This window comes from Dipodomys merriami, unplaced genomic scaffold (genome assembly GCF_024711535.1).
Source record: "Dipodomys merriami isolate MVZ:Mamm:240054 unplaced genomic scaffold, mDipMer1.0.p SCAF_2, whole genome shotgun sequence".
In the NCBI taxonomy this organism is placed as follows: domain Eukaryota; kingdom Metazoa; phylum Chordata; class Mammalia; order Rodentia; family Heteromyidae; genus Dipodomys; species Dipodomys merriami.
This window is the reverse complement of record NW_027203381.1, coordinates 83,852,245-83,872,198: the sequence shown is the minus strand read 5'-3', so window position 1 is coordinate 83,872,198 and position 19,954 is coordinate 83,852,245. Positions and strand designations below refer to the sequence as shown.

Sequence of the window (19,954 nt, the reverse complement as noted above, 5' to 3'; positions counted from 1 at the left end):
ACTGCTCAAGAAATACTCCTTCCCCCCCTCCCCCCCACGAACTAAAGAGGTTTGCTAGGACAATGTTAGGACATTGCCTATCTAAAGTGGCAGATCTTTCCATAGGAAGAAACTCTCTTGACGCAACTAGCCATGTGCAGGTTTAAAAACTCAACTAGAAAAGACTTAGAAATGTAGGAAAATTATATTTAAGAAAAGAGCATCTATATAACCCTATGTATACAACTGGACAGATACAGACAGAATGTCAACATTGTAGTAGCACTGTAGGTAATTTCTTCTTTACATTGTTTTTATGAGGGTTTTTTTTTCTCCCAGATTTTAAAATTTTACAGAGAATTTAGATTTCATTATTCCTCTGATCTAACCCTTTCCCTAATTATGCATGTGTACGCATGTGGCGTGCACGCACGTACGTACACACAGACACACACACACACACACACACACAAGAGTTACTTATCTAGTGACTCTTGCATTTAGTATATTTAGCAATTGAATGGCCTCTTTTATATAACTGCACAGTAACTACATTTTTGTCACAGTGTTGCCTTAACTTTTTTTTGTCAACGAAAGACTGTTCCAAGTTGTCTTCTGTACCCTTTCAGAAACTATTCTTGTGATGCTCATGCCATCTTTCTTTTTTTCAGATATCCTCTGGCACTTGCAGACCTGATGTTTCAGAATCCCCTGAATTACGGCAGAAGTCACCATTATTTCAGTTTGCCGAGGTAATATATTGTAAATGACACTTGATTAATGAACAAATTATAAAGCAATTTTAAATTTAGTAAGTGATAAAATGAAGAACTCTTTAAGAACTAAGGAATTCGTGGGCTGGGAAGGTAGCTCAGTGGTAGAGCACTTGACTTGCATGCATGAGGCCCTGGGTTCAATTCCTCAGCACCACATAAGCAGAAAAAAAAAGCCGGAAGTGGCGCTGTGGCTCAAGTGGTAGAGCGCTAGCCTTGAGCTGAAGAGCCAAGGGACGGTGCCCAGGCCCAGAGTTCAGGCCCATGACTGGACCCACCCCCCACCCCCAAAAAAAAGAAAACTAAGGAATTCTACTCAGTTCTGATAGCCACAATGGGATAAAAGAAGTTTTTGGAAAAGTTATTAGAGAAATAAATATGTGCTTATAGAAGCTATTTATTAAATCATATAAAATGTTATTATACTTAAACCTCATCATTATCTTGTATTCATGGACAGTGAGGTTTAAAATATAAAATATGTACTTTATATATAAATGATTATAAAATGTTATACACAACTAGATTATAAAATATATAATTTAATGTAAAATATAATTTATTATGAATTGATTTGTAAGTCAGAAGACTATTGACTGTGTGTTGTTTTTCATACTTCCCTCTTCTTTGAAACTAGCCTGAAGTTGGCAGCTTTATGTCACAAAACTTTTCAGCTCAATATGTCTCTCAATATTGATTCAAAGCATGTATATAGAATAAGTATATCATCCTTCATATCAAATGTAGAGGTTAAAATTGTTTCCCAAAATATCTTAATTCATTCTAGAACTCTGAATGAGTGTTCTTTGATATTTTTTTGCCTTTTAATTACTTCTTAATTATTTAAATTGTCTTTGTTGCACATTGTCTACTACTCTCATCCTTCCTGGCATTTGTCCATCCTGTCCCAGTTTGTAAGAAGACCATATTTTTGGTTTCAGATTATTTTGATACAGGCACATCAGACCAGTTCTTTGAGACTGTTTATATAGTATTCCTAATGGCCTTGCTGGTATCATCAGCACATTAGAAAGTATTAGACAAGTAGGAAATCTTGTGAGCGCTCTCTCTCTCTCTCTCTCTCTCTCTCTCTCTCTCTCACACACACACACACACACACACACATTTTTTTGTCTTTATTGGCCTCTGTCTGAGATCTGGCATGGATTCCAATAATTTGTTTGTGCAAGAGTTGAACAGAGTATTCACTCTGCAGTCCCTTTTAATCAGAAGTTATAGAAGTGCCAAATTAGGTTAGACCCAACTTTGAAAGCAGAATGATCCCTGAAGCTTAAAAGGTCTAGTAAAATCTCATGTGAAATCTGAGAGAGATACTAGAATATGTTTATTTTGTTGCCTCTGTGGCATGCCTAAGATTTCAGAGATCTCTGGCAGTATTGTTTAATATGAAGGGCTTCTGGCTTAATACTTGTTCAAGAGCTACTATTTTTGCCACTAATTGAACTCTGACAGTATCTCATTATCACCTTAAAAGTATCCTTCTGTTTAAAACTTATAAAATGCTTTTCAAAAAAGCTAGATGTATGATGATACTAGTTCTTTTTTGTTTATGCCCTAATTTAAATTTCTGAAGAAAGATATTATAGGTTAGGCATTTCTTTTTCATAAATTGCTTGCTCACTCTTTTAGAATGTTATTAGTAAGAATGAAATGTAGTTATCTAAAGTAAGATCTATTAAGTTTACAATTCCAAAGACTTCAGAAAAATCCCTTTGATTCCTTTTGGTAGTCCATCACACTTGTATATAGTATTTACTGAAAATTACAGTTTCAGTGGTTTAAATAAGAAAAGTTCTGAAATTTCAGCCTTAAATGTTTTCAGATTAATTGTTTACATTTTATCCATTCGTAATTTTTTGTTTATGGCTAGTTTTCTAATTAGAATCTCCTAGACTTTTTTTCTTATTACTGGTATTTGTTTTAAAAATGCTTATCTATCTGATTAATATAAAAATCAGAGTTTCCAGTCACTCTTTACACTAATACTCTCATCCTTAATCACCACTTTAATACTGTATTCCCCACATTATCACACTTTTGGCTAACTTCTAAAAGTGACTTTTCTTGAAACTGAGTTTTTCTGGTTGAAGAGTTATGATTCAGGCTCATTTATTACTTAGTAATCTGTGATATATTTATCTACACAGTTACTTCCAGGGAAAAAAATGGGTTGAAATTGTAATGCTCAAGATTTTTGCTCTTAGGATTCACTTTGATCAGTTTGTAGCTAGATAAAAAGAAGCTTTATTCATTTTAGAACTAAAATTAGTAACTGCTTTGCATTCAGAACATCCTTGAACGTGTTTATACATGACCCTTAGCAGGTTGAATGTGGCTGCAATTCAAAACAGAAGGAAATAAAAGATCTAGCTTATTCACGTGTTTTATGATACCATCTTCTATCCACTGGTGGACTGGGGAAGGAGAAGGAAAGGAAGTGGGAGAGAGAGAAGGAGAGATACAAGTGTTTAAAAAGATGTTTTTCATGTTTACTGAACAATTACTGAGGTCTGCTGCTATGCCAGACAATCCATTTTTTCTAACTATAATCTTACAAAATGGAAATTATCATCATCATCATCATCATCATCATCATTTAAAGTTGGAAAAAATAAGTTTCAGAATGTTGAGCTGAGCTGTCCAAGGTCATGGAGCTGGTAAGTAACAGAGCTAAAATTTAATCCCGGATACCCAACCCATCTCCATATGATTTCTCATGCTTGAAGTGAGTATTGTAGAGAAGAGAGTGACTGGCTTTACTTGTAGCTTCTAGCTTTAAATACTATACTACTAAAATATTCACTGAAATTAGGGAGTTCTTATTAATAGGAGTCTTTAACTGCTGTTTGATATATACCCGATAACCCTTACAGAGGACTCCCACGTGAGCCAAATTGTATTTTTGTTCTTTTCAGCCATCTGTTTTTAGAAACATGGCCTTCATCTTCCCTTTATCATTTTATCCTGCGTCTCTAAAAGATATGGAGGTGATGACTCATGTCTGAGTCTTTTCAATGTCTGCAGTGGAAATACATGGCAGAATCTAATAGTCTGATATAGGAAAATGGCCTTGTACATTAAAGTGACTTGGTTCCTTTCAGATATCGTCAAGTACATCCCATCCTGATGTTCCTACAAAGCAGTGTCAAGCATCAGCCTTGTTTCAGTTTGCAGAGGTAATCTTTTTTAGTGCTTATTGGGCTCAGAAATCTTGTTGATCTCAGGAAATACTGATAAAGAATTTTAATAATGTATGGTGAACTTTAGGTTTGCCTCTTGCATACAGAGTGTCTGTGTGGTTTTGTTGCCATTGTGGTAATCATAGTCAGATTAGCTCTTAGGTCTCATACCCATCATACAAGTATTCATTGAGGAGTTTATTCAGAGTAGACACCAGTAATTCATTTATTTCATTTTACCTTGTTTTTTGTTTAAGAAACTTGTGAAAACTGTTGTCAACATGAAGGCCAGAGGACTCCAGTTTATTAGATGCTTCCAGTAGTGAAATTAGATGCTATAACGCATGAATAATTCTCTCAAAACAAATTACGTGGTGAATATGACCTGTCAAACTATCATCAGTTAGCTTTTGATACGATATAGCAATGTCCAGCAGTTTTATTAATGTTTAATCCCAATTAGATTGGGTTAGTTCTCTCAGGATCCCAAGTTTTTTTGGTTTGTCAGCCAGAAAGCACACAACAGAGATTATTTTCTTGGTTGATATGCTAAGGAGGCAAATCTGATAGTCTTAGTTTTGCTGTGGAAGCCTGGTCCTCAAACATACGCTCATTCCTACTGAGCATTATATGACAAGTAATAAAAAGTGTGCAGTTCATGAAAATGAGATATTGCCTGCTTTGGGTCTTTTTACTTTTCAGATCTTTCTTTTTTATTAATTCCAGCAAAAAAAAAAAAAAACATATTAGAAACTAAGCAATATTTTATAGAGTTGAGAGAAGATGACAAGTATAGAATTGTTCTGTTTAATATTGATGTATTGAATCACTTTGTTACATTTGAATAAGGAGTGCTGCATAAGTGAAATGTAAAATGATATCTTTTTGGCACAGAAAACCTGGCCTTTTACTTTGAAAATGAGAAAAAATATTTTTAGTTCTTATCTTTTAAAAAAAATGCTTTTTCTTCTTAGAATACTGTCAATGCTGCGATTGTGTAGTATCATTTGGCCTGCTTATGTATTAGGCTTCTTTGCAAGTTTTGGGTTTAGCTGCTGTGGTCTATTGTATAAAATTGGTAACAAAAGTACATAATGTTATCATTCATAAAGAACAATTTGCTTGATGAATCTGAATACATTAAGATTTTATTATAATTTTTCTGTGCTGATAAACAGGCTTCACTTTCCAGGGAAATAAAATAGCACTTTCTTGCTCTTCTCTAGTTGCTAACACTCATTCATTGATGTTACCAAGTTTTGCAAGAGTTAAAAAAGAATTTGGGCATGTTGACTAAATTCATTTTTAATGCTGATGTCTGAATCATTCCCATCCAGCTTGTCAGAACATTTCATTCACAACAGTATTTTTTTGCCATATATTCTGTTTGATAAAAAATTCTTTATTCTGTAATGTGAACATAGAAAGGTGTAGTACTTTATCTTCAACATACCTGATATTTGCATATTTATTGGCTACCAAAAGTATTCAACTTAGTATGAAATGTCATCATAGAATATCTCTGCTGGTGTTGATGTGTGTCTGACAGCATGATTGTTATTTAAAAGATAATGTCAACAGACTCATTAGGAGCTCTTGAAGCTGTAGGGCAGCTCTGAGGGACCTGGGGATGGATGGTATAACTTCTAAGATGTAATTCTCCAGAATGAGATCCTAAACAAAGTAATCTGTTCTTGATGCTCGTCTGTCCTCTGCTCAGATAGTGAGAAGATTTGGTCCTCAATTCTTAATTTGACTTAGTGTTTTTTCAACCTACCTAAGAATTATGTAGGGATTTATCTCAATACAATCACCCTCCTGCTCAATAGCACATACCTTGGAAGGCTTTTGATTTTGACATGAAGTGTATATAGAATTTAAAGAAGCTTACAATTGTTCATTTAAACCTTGGGAAGACATTTAGCCATACCTTCTCTTGAGAAATTGGTGTGTGTGTGTGTGTGTGTGTGTGTGTGTGTGTGTGTGTGTGTGTGTGTGTGTGTGTGTGTGTGTGTGTCTGTGTGTCTGTGTCTGTGTGTCTGTGTCTGTGTCTATGTTTGTGTGTCTGTGTCTGTGTGTCTGTGTCTGTGTCTGTGTCTGTGTATCTGTGTGTGTGTTTAACAAGAAAGTTTAAAAAAAAAAAGCCCTGGGCATTTCTTTGTGTTTTTTTTTTTTCTTTCACATCAAATCCTAAGGTTCCACTTTGAAAGCTGAAAAGGTAGTTTCTTTCCTAACCAAATCTTATGATTTAAGCCTATTGAAATTAATTTACAGTTAACAACAAACCTCAGTAAAGCATATTTCATTTAAAAGTTCTTTAGTGGATATTTACATTAAAGGAAAAAAAGTAATATTTGAGTTTAAAAAGTTCTAGAGAGGGCAGAGATTGCCTCCCCTTATTTCAGCCTGCTTCTCATTCCACATCAGTGGTATTCATATTTCATCAAGATTTCACTTGATCCATCTGATTTGCTTCTAGCAGGGAGCTGTTGTTTTCCATTAACAGGTCTAAAAGTCATGATTAATCCATACATTCTCTTCTCTGCTATATGACTGACTCTTACGCCTACAGTTTATCTTTGCATTGAAAAATTACATATTTGCTTGAAAAAGAGCTAATCTAGATGATTTAGACAAAAATTTGGACATTAATACTTTGCCATGGTAAGTAGAGGCTATCAAACAGTAGATCCAAATTTAAAGCACTCACTTTGTGATGGAATACCCAATATGTTATAGAATATTACATTTGATAGAAAGCACCATACACTTCACTGCAGTTAATCAGTGAACATTATTACGTGTTTTTTCAGAAGTGTCAATATTTCTTTTAAAGTAAGAAAGACCAATCATCTTCATATTGTTCATTTGTTCTTTGATTTATTCATTTATTCCACCGTTGTCATTTTTCCCCCCTAGTTCCAGTGTTTATAATATCACCTCATAATTGCAAAAGATTGATTTACCCAATTTTATTTTCTGATCTTTACCACCTATTTCCTTGGTCTACTCATTTACCTAAGACAGCTATAAAATGAATAATTTAATATCCCGGTTGATCATTTTTCTTACTATCAAAGGCATCATTATGAGTGAAATTTCTGAGAAAAAATTTATAACATAGAAAAAAAATTTATAACATAGAGAAAGCCCTAATATAAAACCCTAAGGAAAACATTTAAAGGATCAGAAGAGCTAGTAAGGAGGGGCCTGAGAGGTGACACTCCACAGTACAAGAAGTTTTCCAAAATAGTGATTAGCATAGATTCAGCCATTGAAATGAACATGTTCAGTTTTCCACCAAATCTCACCAATAAATCTCATGAAAATTTTTCTTTTGAAATTAAAAAAATCCTCAGTATAGATAAGTCTTTCAATTTCTATAGATGGCTAAATTTTATAATTGGACTAAAAAGTTTATTAGTACTAATGGTACATCATTGGTACTGATAATTATACCATGTATTGAGAATATTATATGACATTAGTTATGCTGCTTCTTAACAAAGTGTAATCTTCACAATGTAATACTTCATTCCATAAGTCACTAAGAGTCAATGATACTAATGTATTGCTTTCTCTATAGTCTAAAGAAAAATCAAATACTTGAAAAATGTAAAAGGAGTTTACTTATCTAGCATTTACAAGCCACCAACACTGAAATAGGCCTCATAATTTCCTTAAACTGTCCCATTTTTAAAATGGTTGGAGAAACTTATAGAGATCGTGCCTCTACAAAGGCCATTTTTGTAAGTATGGAGAATTCCATCTAGTGGTGAGTACTAACAGTCAGGTGACCCTCAGGTCAGGAGTGTAAGGGTACAGTCACCAGGCACAATTCCCTGCTAAACAGAATTGAGAAATAGCTCTACCTAAACTGATTCAGAATCTCAAAGATATAAAATAGCATGACTAGCTACTCTAATGATGACAGTTTCTCCAGGGGAAGAATGCTGTGTAACTGTCCTTATTAGTGGATGTCCTTTTCAGCTCTCACTGAGGCTAGAAATGGAAAGCAAAATTTTCATGTGTAAACAAGAAAGAGCAGTACTGTTCATTTTTATCAGTGCCCAGACACTAGTTAGCCAATGTTGTAGAAAAACAGGTCATCAGTATAATTTTATGTATATGCTGATATTCTCAACATAATATAGGTTCTTAGCTGACTACCTTAAATTTGTGGTCTTGCTTGTCAGTTTTGAATATATCTTAGGGCATTCTCTCAAACCAGGGTCAGTATTTCATAGAAAACTCTTGAATTCCTTCCAATCCCTATCTTACTGCCTAACTACATGTTATATTTTCAAAAGCAAAAAAAAAAAAAAAAAAAAAAAAAAAGTTGACTGTTAGTGCTTTCCTTTCTCAGAGATCCCAAATACTTGCTTAGGGATTGGTAAATTCAGAATGGTTTTCAATCTCTGATATTTGGTTAGTACTTAAACAGAAATAAGATCCATGCTGGAGGTTATAGAGTTAAATCTAAAGCCTTTTACCTGTAAGATAATACTTGTGTCATTAACTATCCACCCAATCCACACTTATATTTTGGTATTACTTTTGAGCTACTGAAAATGGTTCTCCAAATGATCATTCAGAATTGACATGTTTAAAGTTACTAGGTACATGGGAGCGATGATATTCCCATAAACGAAGAAAATACCTCAGTCTGCATGAATGGAAAACAAAAGATTCCAGTGTCACAATTAATATTCTTTATGTAAATTGTTTCTCAATAGATCTCCTCACACACTTCCCAGTTGGGTGGCACTGAGTCTGTGAAACGCTGTGGGAAGTCTGCGCTCTTTCAACTGGCAGAGGCAAGTTAAAAAGAACACATTGAGATAAGATCTGCAAAGAAATCTCAAAACCATGATAGCAGTGTTCTTTAAACTACACTGTCTTTACTTGTGATTACAAAATGAGTTATAGCTAATTTTCAATGGTGAAAAACTTGACTTTGAATTTTGAAAAAAGGAATGTTGCTGTTGAAAGTCATTAAGCATTTACAAAGGTTACAAGGGGATTATACAAAACCTTTCTTTCTCACAGGTAATAATTTAAAATAGTGTTAGTTTATTCTTTCTTTGGTTGTTGTTGTTTTCTCAAATGAGAGTCCAATTTGAGAGAGAAAAAGAGACTTGGTTATTTTCTTCTAATTCTCTCCTTAAAAGATACTACTTTTTAATAGACTTTTAATCTTTTGCAGTGGGTTGAGGAATTAGTAAAGAACTCACACCACTTGTTCAGACCTCTGAGTTGTTAACATCTGTCACTTACACTTTTGATATGATGTGTGTATGAAATGCTATTCTTTTTTTTTGCAAAGTAGAAAATATAGATTCGTAAGGACTGAGTCCTCATTTGAGGTTAGGTTAGGAAGAATGTGCCGGAACAGGGGCTTTCTCTACCAGGCTATGATCACTGCCTCAAAGAAGCAAGTGAGAGAAATTTCCTGGGCACCAGGTTACTATAGATGTGCAGTTTTCTTAGTTGGTGTGAAATTAGGAATTACAAAATGAATGATCAAAAACATTAACTTTTCTTTCATTTTTCTGTTTTCTTTTCTTAAATGAGCTTCTTCTGAGTTCTTTTGTGGATAATATTGTTCTTTTGTCAATTCTTAGCAATTTCTTAATAATATGCTTATTTTTTCAGTGTTGGTGCCTTGTCCATGCTAGACAAGTGCTTCTTACCTCTGAGTTCATGGAACTTCACCACAGCCTTGTAATTTATTGACTTTTAAATTTGATAGTAGTTTATATTATAAATACTTGGGAGTTGGAAATAGCTAATATTCTTAAATTACCTTTCAAAGCCTAGAGAGATCCATGTAAAATGGAGGGCTGAAATACTTTTGACATACTATTGTATAAGTCAAATTCAGATCCAAATGGAAGACTGTGAATGACAGGAAAACTCCAAGAAAAACTTAGAAAACTAGTGAATCTTTGTAAAGTATTACTTCAGTTACAACTACAAGTGAGAAGAGCAAGGTCCTGTATTCAAGTCTCCAGTATCTCAGAAAGAACTGAGAATCTGATGGGAGTACTTCTGGAATTAGGCTTGAAAAGGAATCTTAGTAAAGAGACTATGAGTTTTTTAATCTGTGTAGAGTATGAGGACTATTTGAAAAAGAAAAGTAGCTTTATTTTTGGAATAATATAGATTTATGGGCCATCTGCTTTTTCTGAATATATTGTGAATGTATATTTATGTATGTCTAAGTCACATATATACAAATAAAATATTAAACAACAATAAATTATAAAATTTCCTGTATATCTGACTAATCTTCTAATTAAACTTTTTTTGGTTATATACATATGAGCCTTTGGGATATTTTGCCATTAAGGGCTAGAGTGCTAGAGAGTAAATTTGTTCTGCCATTTTTTTCCAGTCACTGAAAAAAAAACATTTTGAATTAAATCAGAGCTCATTAAAACAAGCATTCTTCTAATTTGTAGGGATGCATCCCAAATACGAAACAGATGCTATGGTTTAACAGATGTTTGAATGTTCATATCACAATTTAAAGGGGTAAAATGTCTGAAATAAGCCTATTCCAATCATAGCAAATCAGCTTAGACTCAGACTTACTTTCTTAAAACATTTGAGTAAAAATACATACTTTGATAAAATAAGGTTGTTAAAAAATAATTTGTCAAGAAAATCTTCTTACATTATTTGTACCATGTAAATATGATGCCATAATTCTACTACAGTGTTTTAGAATAATATCTTAAAGCCTTCTTAGTTTCTAATTAAATATAAAATGTGCACAATGGATTAATCAGAATAGCCAAATAATCACCAGTAGATAAATGTTTCCCTCATTTTTATCCCATGAATGTTTGGTGCTCACTCTTTAACAAAGCAGAGTATCTAATTATTCCTGGTGCCTCTTCAAAGAATAAGCATAACAAGCTATTGAGGAGGATTTTACTGATGCTTAGAACTGGTGGTGGTGGTGTTTCAAATTTGAAGAGACAGCTTTACATTTATGTATTTTAAGAAGAAAACTACCAAGAAATTACTTCTGAGTTGGACTGAGCCCTTCTCTTTCATTTTATAATTCATTATTCCCTATACCTCAAGAAAGCCTCTCATTAGCTCGTCAAACTAAGTTATTCTAAGAATAGGGGATGTCATGGGCCATCCAGACAACTTGCCTTCTCTTTGTCTTGTATGTGAAAGCATCATTTACCACTTTCTATCTAGGACAGTGCAGGCAGCTTCACTGTTGAAAATTGAGGAAGGGGAATGAGAGAAGTATCTTTTTGTGCCTTGATCCAAAGCAAAAATTGTTTTAGGCATAAATTTATTGCAGCATCCTTCACATAACTGACTGATCAAAGAAAGACTGAAGGAAGTTGGTGGCAGGAAGAACTCTGCTACCTACTTGGATTTTGACATTGTAAAGACATGTATTTTCCAAAGTCCAAGTGATATATCAGAAAGTACCTTAGTGGCTAGGTGCCAGTAGCTCATACACATAAATCTAGCTACTCAGCAGGCTGAGATGTGGAGGATTGTGGTTCAAAGCAGTCCAGGCAGAAAAGTCTCTGAGACTTCCATCTCCAAAATAATAACCGGCAGAAGTTGGGGAAAGGGCAGAAAGAGGGGAAGGAATTAGTTTGATCCATTAGAGGCCAATGGACAGTAAGACAATAATGCAATAATAAGGATTGGCAGAGGGCAGATCTGGAACTGTTACATCAGGGAAATATAATCAGAATGCCTTTCAGAAGACTCTCTGAAGTATTCCCACCAGCAGGAGTAGCATTTAGCTGGTTTATACCAGTACAGCCATCTTACTAAAACATCAAAATACTTCCTGCTGTTAGTAAAACGTTTATAACTTAACTCCATGAATACCTTTGCAGAAACTCTACCATCATTCCCAAGCTGTCCTTACCCTATAGGATCCTGTTCCTGAGGCTACATACTTTCTGGTCAGTTGCGCACACTCCCCCCCACCCCACCCCAATGCCTATGCACTAAGTATGTTGAATTCCACTTCTGCCAGTCATTATAAAGAAAGTCTTTTGTAGAGAAATCAATGAAAACAGGAAGTCATAACTCATGGGAAGCTAGTTTTACCTCTGTCATCTGTCATCTTCTTCTGTATCTAAAACAGTATTTTAATTTTATGAAGATCCAGGAGCCAGCCTCAAAACTAAGTACTATCCCTTTCCCAAATCTATCACATGGACTACAGTGGAAGAAGTAAGTGAGCAAATTTCCCTAAGATAGGAATATTGCTTTATAGCAAGCAAACATCTTCTTCTTGGCAAGAAGCAAATAATATCTTAGACATCATTTATTGCTATGTACTGCACCTCAGATGAGCAGGAAAAAAAAGTGGAGGTAGTTTACGTAGGCACAGAGAGACCTGGATTAACCTACACTCTCAGTTTACTGTTGTAAAGGTTCCTCTCCTTTCCCCATGGCTTTGGAGCTGGGAGATGCTCCAAGGAAAACCCTTGTTTGGGTATATGACTGATATTTTAATGAATTATTAATGCATAAAAGTCAACTAAAATCCTGGGATATGTAGGTGTTTAAGGCATCCATCCACACCAAGAGTGGAGATTTCTGTTGAGGTCAGAGAATTGAGAACAATACAGCCCTTTTTGTTGGAACTTTTATAAAGTCTGTTAATTTCTACAAGTACTATAATGGATTGTTTTCTACTTATTGTGAAATTTAATCAGGTCAAAACATTGAAAGAATAGTAAGATATCTTCCCTGGAATAATCATTGAATATTATAATTGCTATAGTTGGAGAACTGTGAAGACAGTTATCAAATATTTTAGCAAAAGTCTGTACAGTAGACCCTTGGTATAGGATTCCAAGGAGATTGCCACTGTGGGGGGGGGACCCACAAATGTTCAAGATGTAGAGATGCTATACAATACTATATTTGTGGATACTTGATTCATTTTTCCAGTAATACCACTCAGTTTCCATGAAAGTAACAGTACCTTTCAACAAATAAAATTTCCACTATATCACTTAAATTAATTTTGTGGCCCTTTTAGCTTGTATTACTCTATATTTTTATATTGATCTAGGGGTACCATTTGCTTTTGGGTAAGATATTTTTACAGAATTTAGGACAACTGACAGTAATATAGAGCTGACTGAGAGTTCCTTGTCAACTGAGCTTTTTTGTTGTTGGAATTTCTTTTGATTTTCTTTATTTTTGATCATGCTCGGTCAAAATCTGTAATAACCCACAAATAAGATGGACTTATTTTATTTGAAAGTCTCTAGTACCAACATTATCTAATTAACAATTTGAACAAGCTTATTGATAATTGTATCACACTGTGATTTTTGCCAGTTCTACTTTCATGGTAGCAGCAGTAGGGCTGCTGGAATTACCTACAGATATATGTACACATACTTTTAGTACAGTGAGAAAGAACTAAAACTTAAACGTAAGATCAGATTTAGGGACTCTTTCAAGTATAGCCTTAGTATTTTGGAATATAATGAGGGACTGATCATAAAATTACTACCATTAGTTCTATGTACAATTTTTCTAAAATAATTTTAAATATTCTTTAAAATAGATAAAAAATTATGGAAGTTTTTTTTTCTACAAGTAAGTCTTATTTAACTGAAGACGATATACATTTATTATCTGCTGTGTGTTTGGCATCATTTTAAGTACTTTATATGTATTAATTTAATTCTCAGAACTGTCATTAGAAGTGAGTACTATTTCATCCCTCTTTAACATATTAGGAAATCAGAGAATGTTGCTTAAGATAATAAGGACTGTTAAGTAATAGAGCCTTGTCAAGAACTATCTCCATGGACTATGCTCTTTAAACTATGTGCTATTTTTTTGGCCTGTTTTTCCTTCCTCCCTCCCTCCCTTCCTTCCTTCCACCCATCCTCCCTTCCTCCCTCCGTCCTTCCCTCCCTTCCTCCTCCCTTCTTTCCTCCATCCTTCCCTTCTTTTCTTCTCCTCTTCTTCCCTTTCTCCTCCCCTCCTTCTTTCCCCTCCTTCTTATTCATATTAGCTATACCAGAGGGGAGGGAGGGTTAATTACAGCATTTCCATACATGAAAACAATATATTTTGTTGTTCTATTTTCATACACATAAATATTCACCTTGAGATTGATTTTTGTAGCCACAATTGTTCCTTAGTCCTCTGAAGTTTTCAGAATTCTCTCTGTGGAGCATCACCTTGAACAGTCTGAATATAGACACAATGTGGTCTTGGTTTAGATGAATTTGAATTACTATATGTTGCCAAGTCTTACAGAGGAGTACTCATATGTGTGTACATATATCCATATGTACATATATACAAATATGTCCATATATATGTATGGCTAGACAAGATGACAGATGTTCAAGACTGCTGTGAAAGAAATGGAGCTTATATTTTCTTTATAGAAACTGCCTTACACTATACTTTTGAAATGGACAAGATGTATCCTAAAACATTTTTTTTAATAAAATGCCTATATGGAATTTGTGCTATGGAAGATACTGTAGGACATTGTGGTGTTTAGCTTCTCTTGAGGTGCTTATTCTCTATAATAGTTTTCAGTGAGATAAGATTTTAAAGGTTAAGGAATAGGAGTAATGGGGGGATGAATTTGATAAAAGAACATTATATATGCTTTTATGGAAATACCTAATGAAACATCTTTGTACAATTAGTATATGCTAATGGAAAATGGAAAGGGAAAGAAAAAAGAGAGGAGCACAAAGAGTCTAATGGTTCAATGCCAGCTGGGCAGAAAGGTAGCAAGGCCCTATCTCATCTAAAAAACCTGGATGCACTGTGTACATCTTGATCCCTGCTGCACACTGATATCATCATAGTTTATAGGAAAGTAAGATCTTTTTTTAAAAAATAGAAATCTGCTAGGTCCTTTTAGAAAACTAAAATGTTTCATCTCAATCCCCATTATACCAGCTTAGCTTTGGAGGACCTGAAATATAGAAATCTATTTAATAATTAGTTAATAATAGACGTGAGGGGAGACTTTGTAGAACAACAACTACTCATACCCCGTTCAGAATCTTTACAATCTTTTGCAATTTCTGAAGAAATAGTAAAGAAAAATGTAAGCCTCTATTTCACCTTGCCCAATGACTTTAGCAAACCAAATAAACTATTCATATGCCCAGGTATCAGTTGAGAGACACTGTTCTGAGACCAGCTATTTTTTTGTGATAATATAATTTTCTTAACAGCAAGGCTATCTTTCTGAGAAACTTTTAACCAGTGCATATTTTTATGACAAAAAATTCTGATTTTATTTGATTATGGGAAAAATGCACATCTTGGAAAACACTGCTAAATATCATCATAAGGTTATAGCTGCACTGTTTTGGCAGTAATAAGCCTGTAAAAAAAATGACTATAAATATACCTTGGGAAAACATTTGTTTTGTACTAAAAGCAAAGATTCTGAAATTGAAAATTCCTTGTGTCAGTAGTTCTGTTTTCATGCAGCTTTATTTTTAATCTAGTTGCTGCTCACTCTTTTATAATAGACAATACAAGGCATAAGAGTAAAGTAATATGGTATATTTTGGAACTACTTACCAGTTCTTAGTACTAGTTAAATGGCTTTGGCTGTGGTAATACTTCTTACTTAAAATATATAGAACTGCAGTTCTACCTCCTATCTATTATAGGAGTAGGCCACTATTATAGGAATGCTAAGTGTAGTCTAAACTGGACTAAAAATGACAGCCATCTTGAACCTAACAGTATAAAGAATAAAATCCCTTTGTTGTACATTTTATCTCACCTCTTTCCCATTTCTATAGAGTTTTGTTTTCATAATCATTTTGTATACATTGGTCTAACACATATACCCTTAGGACCCCAGAATCAACCTACTAATGTTAGTTCTCCTTCTGGAAGTGAGTTACAGTTCTTCAAGCATAACATCATCAGGTCTTTCTAGTTGTATAACCAGAGAGAAAACCACAATGTATTTCTGTTGGTAAAAAGTATTTGTGATTTTGTCTCCTTGGGTTTTATAGCTAAGGACACTGTGATTGCTAGTCTAGACCTAGTAGTAGCATGGTCATGGTTGGCACTGGTTTTTATAGACTCATAAAGTATCCCCTATTTTGAATCAGCATGTATTTTAAACACATCAGTTACCTAAGAACTAATGAACCATTCAATTTAACACAATTATCTAGTGAATGCCTTCTTTTTTTTAAAAAGGTGAGAGGATATTCTTGGAGAATATAAGGGTGAACAGAATATATTCTATGCTCTCTGACATATATTTTTTTTTTAAAAAAACTAGTACCTGAGGGAATAGTCAACGGGTGTCTAATCCACTGTTGGATTTAAAACATTAATTAACATTTTAACTTCATTGGACACAGCCATGGGAATTCCTTCTCTGGAAAGTATCTAGATGATTTTCTGTTTTAAAGAAGCCTTAATCATTTTAAAGAAGATTATTGTTCAATTTAAAATAATAATAGAATGAATTGTCCTTTATCACATCATGTACTATTTCAAGGCCTGAGTAACAAACAGCCCACTATTAAGAGGCATCTTGACTCAATAACATTCATTAATCCCATGTTTCATTTGAGTCTACAATGATTTGCTGTGTGGTTATCTGGGTATAGATTTATACATGTGTTCTAATGTAGTTTGTATCCACATTTGCAAGTTCCATTCATATATGGATATATGCACTGAAGCTAAATATAAGTAGATACATTTTTACTCAAAACTAGAATGATTTTAAAAGAAAACTGATTGAGATCTTCTGCTTATTGTGCATGGGTTTCTTTCTTTGCCCTCTGATATAAAATCACTGAACCCTAGAATAAAATTTAGAAGTCTATCAAAACCACAGAATGCGGTTGCTGAAACTAATATGAATATTACTTCTTAAGAAGTTGCAGTAGTAGTAACACTAACATATATTCTCATTGTGTAAGGACCCTGAGGGATGGTTATCAAAATAGGATCTTTTTGCTTTGAATTAGGCAATATTTTAAGTTCTATACATGTACAACTCACTGTCATAGCATTCCCAAGACAAGAAGTACTAGTACACAACTTAAAGGTTGAGAAACTGAAGCACAGATACACACAGACAGACAGACAGACAGACAGACAGACAGACAGACAGACACACACACACACACACACACACACACACACACACACACACACACTCACATTTAATCCCATGAATAATCTTACATGATAGTGACCCCTCCATCCACACAGTCAGTGGCAGAGCCTGTCTGAAGTTCTATACAATCTGGGTCCAGACTCTACCTTTTGAAACTTCTTCTGGATATAGGATTTGCTCACCTACAAGAGTGAAGGCACATCTCTAGCTGTTTCCAGGTTCTGTTGCTGTCATATAGAACTGACTAATAGGGGAATAAATATCACAAACAAGAAATTATGGAGTTTATTGTTACTGAGTTTTTTGTAGTAACAGAGAGGAAACTGAAGCACTTATAAGGTAATGCTTAGAAGAATAAATTAGAATGAGGATGATTTACTTAATGGAAGTAAATTTCAAAAATACTCAAGAACTACCCTTCAAATAGACACTAAAATGATATAAAGCCCAAGATCAATGAGAAAATCATTCTTTCACAATCTCCATTCAGTCCCCTTCCCACATACAGATAAGGTTCAGTTCACTCACATACACAACTCAGTGAAAAAGTAGGTAGGTTTTTATTTTCAAATTGGGTTCACCAACGAATACCTTTGCATTCATTTATAAAAGAATATGAACCTTGTATAACAAATAAGAAAAAATACAAAGCAGTATTGTTAATCAACGGGAAAAAAATACGTGAAAATCCAGTATGAAAAGTGTCTCAACTGACATTGGGAGTAAGTGAAGAATAGCCTCTCCACATCAGTAATAGGAGGCTAGAGTAAAATGTTCACAGGATCTTCACTTAGGTTTCCTACAACAGAAAAATCAGATTGTAGGAAACTATAAGACCTTGTAAAAGAGATTTGGCTCAGTTTTGGTAATCTTTGACAAGTTGTGGAAGAAAGAATACTCAAAGCAGAAAGGAAACATCTTTGTTCTAATTTTCATAAAAAGTAAGCATAAGTGTAGACTTATTTTCTAGAAACACTGGAAATTATTATAATAATGTTTAAACTCCTAGAGAAGATATAAAATGGGAATTATCCATTTCCCCAAGAAATACTTCTGTTAAATGTGCTGTCCCAGACTATTTGCTCTGCTTTATCTTAAATTCTAAATGGCTGCAAATTGCCTTTCCTCTGTCTCTTTGTCCCATCTGTCACCTAGAATCAGCCAATGGGAGACACTGGTGAAAAAGCTAGGGAATGGAAGGAAAAGAGGCAAATGCTTACAAGGAAGGGATGAGGAGGTATAAGGAAAAAAGCAATGGGCCCCGGGAGGTTGGCTCATTGGTAGAGTGCTTGTCTTGCATGCATGAAGCCCTGGGTTCGATTCCTCAGCACCACATAAACAGAAAAAGCCGGAAGTGGCTCTGTGGCTCAAGAGGTAGAGCACTAGCCTTGAGCTGAAGAGCTGAGGGACAGTGCCCAGGCCCAGAGTTCATGCCCCACTACCAACAAAAAAAAAGAAAAAGAAAAAGAAAAAAGCAATGATAGCATTTCTTTCATCTTTCAACCCTCTTCACCAAGCCTCACCCTGTTTTCTTCTATTAGTTAGCTAGATCCTATGAACCTCCACCAAAACTCTCTGCTATTACTAATCTCTGGGATGCTTCCTCACTTCCTGTACAAATTCCCTTTACTCTAGTTATGCTTTAAGTAGTTTCTATTTACCTAGACCCTGAGATCACAAGCCAGCCTCTTTTTGTATTTTTTATAGCTATGTTAGGTTAATAAACAAGCTAAGAGAATGCTGTGGACATACTATAGCCAGATAACAGCAAGACATTTGACAGATAATCTTACAATGTCTCTCTGAACAGAATATGAGGAATTTATTAACATTATTATTAACATTCTTAGATTACTGCAGTTTATTAATGCTCAAAATATACCTGATAAAAAGCTGCTTCCCCAAATTCCTATCCTTGACCATGTCTTATTCAGCATAGTTAACAGTGATTTAGACAAGAGCATAAAAAGCATCTCTATCAAATGTTTGTATACCAAAACTAAAAGCTAATTCCATTTTTGAAAGAATAAACTTTATAAGGAAACAGGGTTTTCTGCTGTGTATGAAATATAAATTATAAAAATATAAGAGGCAGTAAGCTTTCCAGTATATTATTATGTAGGAATGAAATCTGGATTATAATGAGTGCAAGCTCTATATGAAGAAGTGTAATATGTTTAGGACCAGGAAAAAAAAGATTAATCTCTTGGCCCCATTAAAAAATATCTAGTGTCCCTACCAAATGAAAATATTTCTCCTCATCTTGTGTAAGAATGGCTTAGGAACATAATGTAAGAAAGATATCGCTGAGTTGAAATACCACTTTTCCCAATTCTTGTAAAGCTTTGGGTCATTTGCAAACTGTGTTTGCACGTACACGCTTGCTTTTGCCTCACAGTACCCCAATGGAAGTTACACTGTTACTTCATTTCTCAGTCTGTTTGTTCCTATCGATTCAAATTCCATAACTCAATGTGTATCTTTACCCAAGCTCGTGTGCTTGTTTATCAGACTAGTCTTTTCAGTAAAGCCTATTCTCACTCCCGTAAGACTAACAAGATGATCTATTTTGCTTACTATTAAAATAAATCAAGCATACCTGCTCTGTGATAGAGTAATAGATTCATAATCTTTGTGCAAATATTGACTGGCTCAGGAAAACTATAGTAAGTGAATTCCTGCATTGGGAAGGTTGTATTAGACAAATCAGATGACCTCTAGAGTGATACCAACTCTTGAGAGTCTGATTTGGTTTTTGGCTCATGAATAGATTTATGTTTTCTCGTTTTTAAGTTAAAAATATTTGTTTTACTTTTATAATTTCATCTCCAGCAATGTAATTGTTT

At 34.3% G+C, this 19,954-nt stretch overlaps 1 protein-coding gene across 21 annotated transcripts in view; it reads left to right on the top strand.

Annotated features, from left to right (window-relative positions):
* The window catches only part of Bbx (BBX high mobility group box domain containing), a 224,649-nt gene that overhangs the window by 165,907 nt on the left and 38,788 nt on the right, over nt 1–19,954 (top strand). For 19 of the 21 annotated variants that reach the window (XM_070030304.1, XM_070030325.1, XM_070030312.1 and 16 more), the window contains 3 exons: nt 651–731; nt 3,875–3,949; nt 8,689–8,769. In XM_070030304.1, coding sequence (XP_069886405.1) covers nt 651–731; nt 3,875–3,949; nt 8,689–8,769 — 237 coding nt within the window. The remainder of the gene's footprint in view (nt 1–650; nt 732–3,874; nt 3,950–8,688; nt 8,770–19,954) is intronic. The other 2 variants (XM_070030307.1, XM_070030309.1) reach the window with 2 other exon arrangements.